This window comes from Lithobates pipiens, unplaced genomic scaffold (genome assembly GCF_037356315.1).
Source record: "Lithobates pipiens isolate NorthernLeopardFrog02 unplaced genomic scaffold, aLitPip1_a1.2 Scaffold_16, whole genome shotgun sequence".
Lineage (NCBI taxonomy): Eukaryota > Metazoa > Chordata > Amphibia > Anura > Ranidae > Lithobates > Lithobates pipiens.
This window is the reverse complement of record NW_027507748.1, coordinates 194,299,697-194,314,415: the sequence shown is the minus strand read 5'-3', so window position 1 is coordinate 194,314,415 and position 14,719 is coordinate 194,299,697. Positions and strand designations below refer to the sequence as shown.

The 14,719-nt window shown below is 43.4% G+C and overlaps 1 protein-coding gene across 1 annotated transcript in view; it reads right to left on the bottom strand.

Moving 5' to 3' along the window:
• The window catches only part of TSPAN7 (tetraspanin 7), a 182,467-nt gene that overhangs the window by 32,235 nt on the left and 135,513 nt on the right, over nt 1-14,719 (bottom strand). The window contains exon 3 of the mRNA XM_077480867.1: nt 10,180-10,254. Coding sequence (XP_077336993.1) covers nt 10,180-10,254 — 75 coding nt within the window. The remainder of the gene's footprint in view (nt 1-10,179; nt 10,255-14,719) is intronic.

Genomic DNA, 14,719 nt, shown 5'->3' with positions numbered 1-14,719 from the left:
GTAAACCGATTTTAAGTCTAGCTGCTATTTATTGCATGTCTCAGAGAAGGTGGAGAGCGAAATTGCATGGGGGGAGGGGGGCCCTAAGAAAATTTTTGCCCAGGGTCCAATCAATATTAAAGACGGCCCTGACTCTAATATTCCCCTTCCTTGCTCCACAGGAGCTACATAAAAAGTTGTATACATAGATGAAGAAAAGGAGCTGTGCCAGCACATAAAGTAATTAGACACTCCCAGAAGAGGAGACAGCTATAATATAGAAGAAGGGAGGGGGCTGTGCAAGGAAACTGACCAGTGAAACCTTGTGGAAAAGATGCCAACACCCAGAACTAAAGAAAAAGCGTGTGGCGCTATCAAATCTGTAACCAAATTACAAATGTCTGTGTGCCTTAATAAAAAGTGCATATAAAAGAATAATAAACATGCAAATTCATAATAGCATAAGCATGTCCACACTATACTAAGAATTCTAATTTGTTAGGTTTACCAGAGTAACTTTCATGCTGCATGAATTCTTAGGATAGCGTGGACATGCTTATGCTATTATGAAATTGCATGTTTATTATTATTTTTTATGCAATTTATAGTAAGGCACACAGAGACGTTTGTAATTTGGTTACATAAAAGACAGCACAACACTATTTCTGGCTTATTGTGTATTCACTAAGCACAGTTTTTTCCTAAATACCCGAACTACCATGAAGGCCCTCAAGAACCAGAAACAGAAAACTTTACAGCCAAAACTAGCATCTGAAGATGGCAACACCACAACCCTGTAGATTTTAGTAAAGGTATAACCAGACACCAAGTCACCACCGTACAAACCTAAGATACAAATGCCTGATGACGAAATGCCCAGAAGGCACTAATCACCCTGGTGGAGCATGCCATAAAAAGGGAAGGGAGGCGCCCACTCCATCATGGCATACACCTGAACAACCATCTGCCAAATCCAAGAGGAAATGGCGACAGAAGAGGCTGCCATGTCCTTCATCGGACTGTTCGTGTGCACAAAAAAACAAAAAAAAAACAGTTGGATCTCTGGAAGGAGGCCATAGCAGATAAGTACACACAAACTGCCCTGACCACATCCAAGGAGTGCAACGCTACTTCCTTAGGGTGTGACAGTCGAGATAGCAAGGAAGGAGGAATAATATCCTCATTCAGATGAAAAGCCGACACCGCCATCAGAAAAAAAGGAGGAAGACGGAATAAGAAACAGTTTATACCTGTGTAAAATAAGACAAGGAGGCTTACAGGACAAGGCCACCAGCCCCGACACTTCCCACTCGGAAGTGATGGTCACCAGGAAGTAGAGGTGCACGATTCTGGCCAAAATGAAAATCACGATTTTTTGGGTTAGAATAAAAAGATCATGATTCTCACGACATAAAATCTTTCATTTTATACAAAAAAATATGGGCTAACTTTACTGGTTAGGTTTTTTTTTTAAATTCATTATTACATTTGAAAGATCGCTGCACAAATACAGTGTGGCATAAAATATTGCAACAACCACCATTTTTTTCTCTAGGGCAGGGATATGCAATTAGCGGACCTCCAGCTGTTGCAAAACTGCAAGTCCCATCATGTCTCTGCCTCTGGGTGTCATGCTTGTGGCTCTCAGTGTCTTGCTATGCCACATGGGACTTGTAGTTTTGCAACAGTTAGCGGTCCGTTAATTGCATATCCCTGCTCTAGGGTGTCTACTAAAAAAATATAATGTTTGGGGGTTTCAAGTAAGTTTCTAGCAAAAAAAAAAAAATGTAACTTGAAACCAACAAATGTCAGAAAAAGGTTTAGTGTTTAAGTGGTTAAACTTTTTTCACTTAGAGCCGGTTCACACTGCGGGCGATGCGAGGCGACACGACTCGCCTCGCTCTCGCAAGTCGCCCCCGTTCTGTACAATGGAACCGTTCTGAGAGGAGCGACTCGAGTCGCTCCGACTCAGAAAAAAGTTTCCTGTACTACTTCTGGGCGACCTGGGGGGCGACTTGCATTGACTTCTATACAGAAGTCATCTGCAAGTTGCCGCTGAGGTCGCGGCAGGTCGCGGCGAGGCAAGTCGGTGTCGCCTCGCATCGCCTGCAGTGTGAACCGGCCCTTAGACAAAGTCTATTCAATTGACAAATTGTTACAATATTTATACTTAAGTTCAACTGATAAAGAATGTTTTGATTCTTGGCAGACTGCCCAGTTTTTTTCTTCCTTTCTTTTGAGTGCTGTGGCTTCAGAAGAGCAGAGAGAATTTTTTTGCATAGAAAGAATTGTGAAACACTTTAGTCAAGATTGCGATAACTATTCTTGACGATTGAGCTCTACCAGGAAGGCAACTTTGAGACAGTGTAAGGTAATATACAAATACTCTCCAAAGCGGGTTTCTGGAGAACCAAATTCAAGTCACATGGTGGCAATGCCCTAGATAACAGTGCAAATACCCAAGCCACCAAGAAGGAACAAGGGTGAACCCCCAGAGCCTCTTACCAAGTGATATAAGCCTTCCAGGTACAACGATATATCTTCCGAGGAGTAAACTTATGCGCCTTCAACATTGCGGGGATCACAGAACCCGGCAACCCCTCAGAACCTGGCTCCTAATAGCCATGCTGTCAAAGACAGTCAAGAAGGGTGGAAGACTGGACCCTGGGGTACCAGAAGGTACACCCAAAAAGGCAGCCACCAAGGAGCATCTGCTACCAGCTGCACCACGGATGACAAGGCCAATCTGGACCCATCAGTATGACCGGAACCCCTTTGGCCACTACCCTGTGGAGCAGAGTTAGAGGAGGAAGAATATAAATGAAGAATATAAATGAGGCGATACCAAGTCCACAGCACCACAGCCCATCCATCGCATCCATCATTGGATCCCTTGCCCTTGCCACCAACCTTGGAACCTTCCTTTTGAGGCAGGACACATTTGGCGTTGCCTAGAGCAAGGCAGAGCTGCTAGAACACATCCAGGTGCATGGATTGCTCCCCCTGCTCCAGCATCTGATGGCTTGAGATAATCCGCGAGCCAGTTTACGATGCTGGGAATGCGTGCAGTAGAGAGACCCAGAATGAACCGTTCGGTCCACCAGGGAGCGCGAGATACCTTCAGTGGCATTGCCGCACTACTCTGTGATTGAAATAAGTCACATTGGAGGTGTTGTCTGACTGAATCCTGCCAGAAGCCCCCAGGGATGATCTGTCCAGAATTCCGGGGATAACTGGATTGCCCATATCTCTCCTAGACACTGATAGGCAGTTGAACTTCTCCTGGAGACCTGCAACCCTGAGCTTAACTCGAGCCCAGGACTCCTCCCCAACCAGACTGGCTGGCATCCATCGTGACTACAGTCCAACTAAGGAGATGAAGGGCTTCCTATCCTGTAGGGATAGAGACCAGAACCTCAAGTACCAACAAATCTGATTGTTCAGGAAGACAGATCTGTCCCAGTTTCTGCAGAAGGAAATTCTGTCAGTCATCATATGGAACCACGCATACGTGGCTGCCTCAAGGTGGACACCATCAGACCGCATGCAAGATTGCAGGAAAGACCACTTGCTAGACAAGAGCAGTCGGACTGCAGCCCCAAGTTTCCAGAGTTTGTCCAGCAGGAAAAACAATAACCGATAACCAGCAAAAAGGTGTACCACGCTTTGAGGTCCAGGATGGGGTAAAACCCTTCCTTCTTGGGGACAAAGAACAGATTAGAATAAAATCCCTGGAACCCCTCCGGCTTGGGTAGGGGAACAATCATGCCCTGTAGAAGCAGGTCATGCACCACCCTGTGCAGGGCCCAAGGGTGTGAGGGTGAAAAGTGAACATTGGATGGAAAAAAGGACTCTGGTGGAAGGGAATGAAATGCTATCTTGTAGCCGGACACCAGATCACGGACCCAGTTGGTGGAAATGAGGGAGATCTATGGGTCTGAGAACCAGCGAAAGCAATTTCCCCACCCCAAAGAAAGATGGGGCAAAGCTTCATGCTGAGGTTGACTTATCTGTGGGTTTGGAAGATTTGTGGGGCCAGGAATGCTTGGTACCGGAACCTTCAAAGGTTGGAGCCTTGTCTGAGGTTCCAGAGGATCCTATAAGCTGAGAGAGACCAGGTCTTCCGGCATGGTTCCTTCCTCTTTTTGGGCCATGGGAGGAAAATACTCTCACCACCACCCATCATGTTTCTAATCATGTTCTCCAAGGTAGCCTTAAAAAAAAGGCATTTGCCCTGGAAAGGCAGGTCCACCAGGGCCTTTTTTTACTAATCAGTGGACCAACACTGGAGCCAAAGCACCCCAGGAGACGAAGAGCTGGGAGAGAAGTGGAGCAGCATCAAGGGATGCATTAAACATGTATTTCAAACCGAGCACCAGCTGGTCCACCAGTTCCACATACGCCTGGGGCATCGGCTAAAAGCCATACATGATTGCAAAATGTAGGTCCATTCAGTCAGGGTCTGAGACACTGCCAACACAGGGCGCAGCACCGATCCGGAAATGGTAAACATGCAACGTGCAACCAACTCCACCTTGCGATCCACAGGATCCTTAAAGGAGAAGGGGTGCCTGCACTGGACTCATAGTGGCCTTATATAGCCTAGAAATGGGCAGATGCACCGCAGGAGGAGAGGTTTAAGTCTACAGAAAGGCCTCCACAAAAGCCTGCCGCGAAGCATTTAGGAAGCACAAAATTATACTTTGGACGCTCCCAAGCTTCATAGAAAAATTTGTCAAAACATGCAGGGCAAAAACGGACCTAGCCAGCTTGTGGGCAGGAAAAGGAAGAGAGACCACATCAGCCACCCAGCGAAGTTCTCAATCTTAAGCGTCTGTCACACAGAAGTAATTACTGCAGTGTCAAAATCCTTTTCCTGCACAGTAACAGAGGCAGAGGACCAATCCTCAATAACCAAGGCCCTTGGCGGCAGAGCCCAATTCAGGCTCAAAGGTGTCTGAGGACACGGGCAACCATGGGGGGTATTTCTTGCCCATCTTGTGACCAAACACAGCCTCCACCTGGTAGACTAGCGACTCCAGGACTACTGTGTCTATGGTGACAGAAGGACCAGCCTCCTCCCCTGCAGGGTGATGCTGAAAGTCGGATGAACACACAAAAAAATAAGGGAGGGAACGACGTACCCCTAGACTACATGACACAGAGAGGGAAGAACTCACCACCCGGTAGAGTGGTAGATCACCAGAGCTTTGTAACCGCTACCTCAGTGCCGCTGCTATTTGAGGGAGTGTGCAGGAGAGTGTGCCTACCACAAAGTGTCCCAGGGACTGCCCCAGTACTCAACCCAAACACCAAAAGTCAAATCAAGATGGCCACCTGAGTCTACAATAAAATGGCCACTAAGCCCCCAGCCGGCTCCCATGTAATTCAATGGGAGAGGTCCACTGCAATATGGCCGCTCCTCCAGACAAGAAAATTGCCGCCAAAGCTCTGGGAATGTGACCACTGGCCACAGGAAAGGACACATGGTGGCAGCACAGCATCATACAGACCCCGGGGAGGTGGGGGTCCACAGTAACTACTTGCCCAAAAAATTAATGGGGCAGGACCCCCTACCTACCCAGGAGCCAAGATACCAGCAATGGCCGGTAGGAGAAGCCCAGATAGAAAGCAAGGAGGAAATTACAGAGGCCGATGAGGGGGAGAAATCGGCAGGACTGGCCACGCCAGGGAGTACCGCATCTACATACCAAACCAGAAGAGCATGCAGGTAAGGCTCCCATGACAGACCCACCTTACCATTAAAGTGGTACAGACGCCAACGCCTGTTCATATGTTTCCCTACGAGACGTTTAACTTGCTGGCCACCCAGGTCCAGGACTGGACAGTCACAGCTGACCCTGCGTGTAGCTAGACGAATGCGTGCGCTTGACTACCAGACTGGGGTGACAACTGGATCTAGATTATCCAGCCTGTTGTCCAGCCCAGCTGTTGATTGAACATCTCCGCAGGAAGAATCCCACGAAAAAAGTAATAAATAAATAAATAAAAGCTACGAACCACTAGGTCCTTACTCCTGAAACACTAGGCAGAGATAATTCTCTTGCCTATAGCAAAAAGATGGCTTTTATTCAGGGAGGATTACCCAAAGGAGGTGCTGAGCTCTAGTGTCCTACTCCTGTAGGCGGCGCTATAAAACCCTCTTACACAGTCAAAGTAGTCATCTTTACATGGTCATTGATGAGGAGTCCCTGGAGCAGAGGGGCAGGAGAAGCTGTTGGAACATACGGTCCAGTTAAGTTCTCCATCATATACTCGGGGCAGAGAAAGGTCGGCGAGTGTACCACAGTGGAGTGCTGGATGTGGAGACATACCAGGGAGCCTGGGAAGGAACCTCATCCTTACACGGTCATGGATGAGGTCCTCATCTTTACACGGTCATTGAGGAGTCCTGGCACAGAAGAGAAACTGTGGGGAATAGTGTCAAATCGATGCAGGGCGCAGCATTTGCAGGTCAGACTAGCTGGGAACAGTAGTCCACCATTCAGCAGATGTTACTAAACTACTAGGCCTCCGTTGAGAGGTACTGCAGACCTCTGGCCTAGTAGCAGCAACCAGAGTCAGAATTAGAGGCGATTCAGAGTAGGTTCTTTTGCATATAGAAAAAGATGTGACAAGAAACAATGTGCTACAGAATAAGATTGTGCAGGAGGGCAGGATTCCTGGGAGCAATAGTCTGCAGGAGTTAAGCAGAGGAGGAGAAATAATCTGCATGGTGATGCAGGGAAGAGACTGTAGATGTTATACATTTGCATCATTTCTTCAAGGCTCAAAAAAAGTTCTAATTTATAAATATGATGGTAAAGTAATTTGATCAATGGGCATCCTATATACCCTTTCCCCCAGCCAAGTTATATTCCCCCAATAAACAAAACAAAGTAAATGACTGTTCATTGCCTACAAGTGTGATGTATGATGTCTGGCAGCAGGGTAAATATGCGTGGATGTTAGTAACTAGTGGCAACACCCCGCTACACTTCCATATAGAAAATCAACGAAGATATAACATGTATGTAAGATAATAAAAAATACAGTTAAAACGATAAGGATTCAAACACTTTTCTGAATCAAAGATTAGAATCACATTTTTTCCTGCTCATACCCTGACCCACTAATTATGTTGGCAAAGCAACATGCTGGAAAAGCCTGAATTTACTTTGTGTATAAGAAAACAAAGGAAGTAAAGACTAAAAACAAAGGCTTCCCAAGTGTATCGTGTTTTCCATTTCACATCACAAGTGAAATCAGGCTGGGTCTTTGCATTCAGTACACATCTCAGATGCTTCCAGCCAAGGCTTCTCATTAGAGATGACCAAAAAAGTTAGTCAACAGGGGGTTTCGTCAAAGCCAAGGAAAAATAAAAAATTCGGATAAACTCGATTGTGGCACTAACCCTCATTCATGTCTATGGGAGACAAAACTTGTTATTTTTTTATGGTCTTTTAAAGTCAACTAGCAATTGGCAAGCCTTTGTTGAAAAAAGGGCATGGGTAGGTGGGCACTGCAACAAGACCTGTAGCAATGCAAAAAAATAAAAATATTCCATTCAGCACGGAGAGTGTCTTAATGTGGCCAAAAGAGCTACAATAAAAATACACATATCCATCAAACAATAACATGCTTTAGGGATGGGTTAAACCCGCAGGTGAAGTTTTGAAGCAGTACGATGTACTCTTTATTTTCATTTTTCATTTTTTAACAAACAGTAGCACTACTGCCTCTAAATGACAAGTCCACATCAGCTTGTTTATAGACTGGCTGGGGTTCCAGGGTGACATCATTGACTAAATATAGTCTTGACAGTGTTTGTTGAGTTACGTCACAAAGGATTCCCACAACTGTGTTGACATTCTAGGAACTACGGCAAACTGTCATTTGAGTCAGGAGAAGTGGCAGGTGAAGACTCTTTGCCATGGCAGATTATGTTGGCAGGTCATCATGATTGATATTGGATTTATACCAGGGGTGCACAGTTTTTATTTTATTTATTTAATTAAAGAACTTTTTACTGTTTGTATGGTTTTTTTTTCTATCATTTACTTTTTTTGTAAATGAGTAACAAGGGGTTTGTAGAACTTACACATTCACCTGGGAAGGGGAGGGGAGACTTTTTATCTAAAGCAAAGTAGACTTTTTTCCTAAAGGAACAGTAAAACAATGTGTGCTGGCTCTTTAATGAATAAAGAAATGGCAAATGGCCTTCTAAATGCATAAAATACTTATAGCCAGGAATGCTGCATGTGTCTCCCTGTCCTGAACCATAGTAGACCGCATGTCCTCAACATTGGTACATGGGCTCACTGCCCCATCCTTTCCTGGCCAGCCAGGTCACAAGCCTGCATAAGGATTTAGTGAATCTTTAGGGAGAGTTCATGTTTTTCTTCTCTTAAAGAGGGGGCACAGCGAGCATACACCACCTCTCCTGAACCATGTCATATGGCCTCAACATTGCAAGGCCTCAAATTCTTACATGTTGAGGTGGACAAGAGCCTCATTCCCACATCCTGTCCCCAAAAAGAATGTGGAAGTCTGCATGGGGGGGGGGGGGAGGGGGCAGCTCTGAGGAAGAGGGGTCACCCTCGAAACACGTCAGATAATCTTGGACTGTTCTCATCCCACTCAAGTTTACTTGAGTAGAGTACCCATATGAAAATGGTGTTCAAATCGCACATGTGAGGTATTGCCATGATCGGTAGAGCAAGAGCAATCAATTCTAGCACTATAACTCCTCTAACTCAAAACATGCAACCTGTAGAATATTTTAAACAGATTTTTAAGGGTAAAAAAGTTTGTCATCATTCCAAGAGCGGGCGCAATTTTGAAGTGTGACATGTTGGCTATCAATTTACTCGGAGTAACATTATCTTTCACGATATATAAAAAAAATGTAAAATTGGGCTAACTTTACTGCTGTCTTATTTTTTTTTAATTAAAAAAAAATGTATTTTTTCCAAAAAAAGTGCGCTTGTAAGACCGATGCGCAAATATGGATTGACAGAAAGTATTGTACCGACTGCCATTTTATTCTCTATGGCGTTAGAAAAATTATTTATAAAGTTTGGGTGCTCTAAATAATTTTCTAGCAAAAAAAAAAAAAAAAAACGAGGCTCAGTCCTTGGTTAAAGGGGGCACTTAGATATCTAAACCCCCCCCAGGGAATTGAGTAAAGGGTAATAAACAAGATTTCCAATGTAAATCCAAAGACAAATCATGTTATCCAGCAATGTATATCCACGACAATCAAAAGTTTGACAGTGTTGACCCACCACCACCACCACCACCACCACCATCTACTTCTGTTACAAATGACAGATTCCTGGTGCTGCTGGAAAGTAAACAAAGTATTAGAGATCCTGGGTGCCATCAGAGACCACATCTGCTCACGAAAAATGATGTCACCCAGGATCCCCACCAGCTTGTTTACAAACAGAAGCCAGTGGGGACCTAGCAGTGGTAGTGCTACCGCTCGTATATGACAGACCTCCAGCTACATCAGATTATGGCCAGATTGTGTGCCTATTTGCCAAAACTGAAAAGAGGCTGGTTTTGGGTCAAACCTGACCTGAACCCATAGTTCATTCCTTACGGTATTCTCATATACTCTATGAAAGTGATGGCGAACCTCAGCATCCCAGATGTTATGGAACTACATTTCCCATGATGCTCATGCACTCTGCAGTGTAGTTGAGCATCATGGGAAATGTCGTTCCCAAACATCTGGGGTGCCAAGGTTTGCCATTACTGCTCTATGACATATTCTTTAATACTATAGAAAACACATTTACTATTTTCAAAATCTGTATGTTTCTGCAGCATCACAACAGCACTGAGTTTTTTGGCAAGCAGGCTATGGGGAGAGACAAAAATGAATGACAGTTTGCTCTGGACACACTGGACGCTAGTAAAGAAAAGTCTCTAAAGACTGCTCAGCTTTAACTAGCACTTTTCCCGGGCTTAGCTGCTGAAAGAAGGGAGATAAATCAACAAGCCAATACAACTGCAATCATTTACTGTGGTTTGTTGGTGCACTACGATATTCAAGTGTGGGGTAATTTTGACCGTCACAAACAGGAAAAAGCCAATTTGCAGGCTGAATTTATTATTAATAAGGCAGAGTGCATCTAAAATTGTTCTACACACTGACATACAAAAACAAATAAAAATGTATTTTCCACTTACTTCATGTCGGAACACAAAGCCTGAGATTCCAGCAATCAGTTCAGCCAGGAACACCAGGGATAAAAACATTGCATACTGCAAGACACAAACAATGAAAATAAAGGTCATGGCTCATAATTATACATAACATAGTTTGATTACAAACCTAGACATTTGCAAATTGTTGTCAATGGCTATACTAATGGGTGAATAGTTTAGAATGAGACAGGAATTAAAATGGATATAAAAACTCTTCGTATGCCAATGTACAGATTTTTAAACAGACATTTTTTATTTTGCAGTAATATCGTTCTCCTTCAGCCCCTTTCAGTCACCCCCTTTGTACCTGTTCTTGCTCCAGCAGTGGCGGCATTGCTCTGGGTTGGCTTCCTGAAAATGGTGGACCATGCCTGCGTAGTGTTTTTTTGGCAAGGCCACTTGTGCAGGATCACATTTGGTATGCAAGCACAGAACTTTTATACACTATAACAGGAATTGCTTGAAAAAAGGCCCCTGATGCCTAGGGGTTACCACCTGTACGGGATTCAGCCCACCTGAAACCCAGAAACATTAGACAGGAATGTGGCTCGGAACGGGGCCTGACAGGAGGGTGATGGGGCACTATGCATTAGTATTCTCTTTGGACCTCCCAAAGATGTCCCAGGTCTCTTACAATCCTATAGTTTATACAAAAAAAAAAATTCCGACACACAGAGACCCGCTCGGCATTTTAAACAGAGCAGTAAGAAGACATCAGGCAGGCAGTGACATTTTATTGCAGGGGAAATATCGCATGTTATGTTCAACTGACAAGTTTTCACCCAGGTCCTTAAATATTTACACCAAAGCACGTCAAGCTGGGTGCTGCCAACAGGACCACCCATGGCATGGCTGCAATTCAAACCACGTATGGCAAGCACAACACACATAGGGGAAAACAAAGATAAGTACTTGCATCCAGGGACAAGCTCAACAGACCATAATATCAAGCATAAGACCAGAGTTTAGCATAACACATTGAATTTTCTATTGCTTGTAACAATGTGTACACCGCCTTCTAGAATTCATTGGATGCGCAAATGCCAGCTCTGTCAAAGGAGAAATTCTATAAAGTTTTACCAATAAAGTAGAAGAGTAATCCATAGATTCTATGGATTATTTATTCTAGCATCTATGGATCTATGAAAATGTAAGGAATCTATGGTCAGAATGTAAAATAACATTCATTTCTTCATTGAATTTCAATTATTTATTATTATTTCAGGGCTCTGAGGAAGGGAGATGACCCCTGAAATGCGTCAGCTGTTCAACCATTTGTTCCCAGGACAAACTGTAATGTGTTCCAACTGGAGCAGATTTGTATTTTTCAATGTTTTTACTTGTATGCGAGTATCCATTTGTCTATGAGGATTTCTTTTAATTTCAGCTTTCCTGTGGGGTTTCTCTTTTCTGTACAAAATGCTAAAGAGACAGAAATAAATAAGACAGAAGAAGAAAGAAATACTGCACCCCAGGGAAAGAGGGACTCAAGTGGGACTGTCAGTGAGTAAGTCAGTACTGTTTACCAATTACTTAAACAAAAAAAAAAAACTCATTGCTTCATAGTTCATCCGAGGTCACCAGATTATTCGGGGGGCTTGATCAATTTATTGTATAGCTATGGTGATAAAGATCCTGTGAGCTTGTAATCTTTTATTCCTGCATGAAGTTCTAAGCCTGAAGGAGCCTTGGCGCATTTATAATAGCTACAAATAGAAAATGCCAGACAGGCTTTTTATTACGGTTTTGAGAGACCTTTCAGGTCTATCCAACAAGTTAGGACAGCAGGCATTAATATATACATTTATTTATATTACTTACATACACACACACACACACACACAGTATCTCACAGCTCCACATGCTCCAGCTCAGTTTCAGGGTCTTGGCAATCTTCTTATAGCCTAGACCATCTTTATGTAGAACAACATCTTTTTTTTTTTCAGATCCTCAGAGTTCTTTGCCATGAGATGCCATGTTGAACTTCCAGTGACCAGTAAGAGAGTGTGAGCGATAACACCACATTTAAAACACACCTGCTCCCCATTCATACCCGAGACCTTGTAACATTAACAAGTCACATGAAATCAGGGAGGGAAAATGGCTAATTGGGCCCAATTTGGGCATTTTCACTTAGGGGTGTACTGACTTTTGTTGCCAGCGGTTTATACATTAATGGCTGTATGTGTGTGTGTGTAAAAAATGTTTTCTTTTTCTTGGGCCAAAACTCTAATTCTGTCATAGAAAACTGTTCACTTTACATTGACACATTACATTCACACCAAGCCGCCCATAGCGTCGGCAGTAAAACGCCGCTATTTATAGCGGCGTTTTACCGTCGGATTTGCAACGCATTTCTGCCGCTAGCGCTTTTACCCCCCAATAGCAGCCGAGAAAGGGTTAAAACCGCCCACAATAGCGGTGTTTTGCCGACGGTATTGCAGCGCTGCCCCATTGATTTCAATGGGGAGCAGCGGTGGAGGAGGAGCTCACCGCTCCAAAGAAGCTGCTGGCAAGACTTTTCCTGACGTCCTGCCAGCGCACCACTCCAGTGTGAAAGCCCTCAGGCTTGTAGAAAAAGATGTAGAAAATCTTGTGGGACATTAAATTTGACTTTAATTAGTCCTCTTTCTCTCAACTACAGTATATGCTCAATGGGATGAGTACTGCATCAGTGAGGCCTGTGAGATTAATGAATATTTGTGCTTTGCATTTTTTTTCATATAGCGAACTTTGATCTCCGAGTGGAGAATCTCTATGTCCCAAAAATTAACATCACCACTTTAGTGCATGGAATTCATGTGCATGAGGGCACAAACCATAGTCTTTCCAGTATCATCCATTATAGGAATGAGGTTAAGACCAAGAGGCCGTATGTGGGCAGCTTATATAGAAACATGTCTGGGCAGGGCACCATTAGGATATTGAGTAGATCACCCTTTTGTTCAGTTGGGTTTTCACTGCAGCAACAACAGATTTTTTTGTTTTTGGATAAGAAGTGGAAAACTGGGAAGTGATGTAATGCTATGTACTTAAATTTTGTTTCCGACAAACTAAAGTTTAGATTTAAGAACAGCTATAGCCTGCAGTGCTGATTGAGCGAACATTCAGAAAGAGGTGGATTGAAAAGGTACTGTACTTATATATAACACTGTATTGCACTAAGCATATAATTGTTAATATATACACTCCTCCACCACATTCTTGTTAAGTTTTAAATTTCCTTTCCAATTTTATTTTTAGAGAAGCAATACGAGCTGCTTATTGTAGTATGAGATTTCAACAATGTCACACTGTGTGAAATGGATAGACATCTTCCTCCTGGGGTGTAGACTCCTGTCTTTCTTTTGACAAGTTCGTACAGGAGCTTGGATTAATAATCATTTGGTGTATAATAGAACCAAAAGAGAAAACATTTTCTTGTTTCTCTAAAAATGCATAACTTTGTCTAAGGCAGATTTAGAAGTTGGTTCTCTTAACAGTATGCCCTTAATTCACATGATTGAATAAATGGCTATAGTAATCTCTGATTATTCAACCATTGGTAATTCAATTTAAATAAGAATTCCATTAACTTAGTGAATGTAGTAGAAATCCACTTTGCAAAGAAAATTAAATCACATGCAAGAAAAAAAAAAAAAAAAAAAGAAGAAATATTTTTGCGTATACATAATTAGATGATGAAAGTCACCAGAGTTTTAACCTCATTCTTTACTCTACTTTGCAAGGGGATTTTCCATTAAACAGCCTATTTGCCTTTAGTAAATCAACCCCTAACCTTATTGGTTAAACAGCCTTCTTCATTCTGATTTTCTGGGATGGAATAATTCCTACGGAATCTTCACTAGTGGGCTGGGATGCTTTAAAAGCATATCCCTGAGGGCTACTTGTGAAACAAATTTCAGCTGTCAAAGCAAACACTAAGGAATGGGAAAAAATTGATCGAACAAGTGAATTTAGCAGAAGAAAATATAATCCCACTATTCTTTCTTTGAGGAACTGGGAAGTGGCACAGATCTAAGGGAAAAAAAAAAAATTGTGTTGAAGGCAGAACAGTTTTTATTGAAAGCAGCATTGGACAGGGAAATAAAACTATAAGGCCGCGTACACTGAACAGTGTTTCGGCGGACAGTCCGCCCGTGTGTGGGCTTTCAGCGGACAGTTTCAGCGAACAGTCTGCTGAACAAAGTTTTTCGGAAATTCCGAAAAACTGTCCGCTGAAACTTGGTTTCAGCGAACAGTCCCCTCGTGTGTAGGCTTGTTCGTCAAACTAAGTTCCGCGCATGCTCAGAAAGGATTTACACGCCGAAAGTTGTAATGCAGTGTATAGGACGTCGTATTTTCCGTCCCGTCGTACGTGCCGTTCACGTCATCGCGCACGGTTTCAGCAAACTGTTCGTTCGTCGTGTGTGGGCAAGTCCGTCCATGCTAATTTTGAGCGGACTGTTCGCTGAAACTGTTTGACGGACAAAGTTGAGCGAACAGTCCCCGCGTGTGTACGCGGCCTTAGATGTATTAGTAA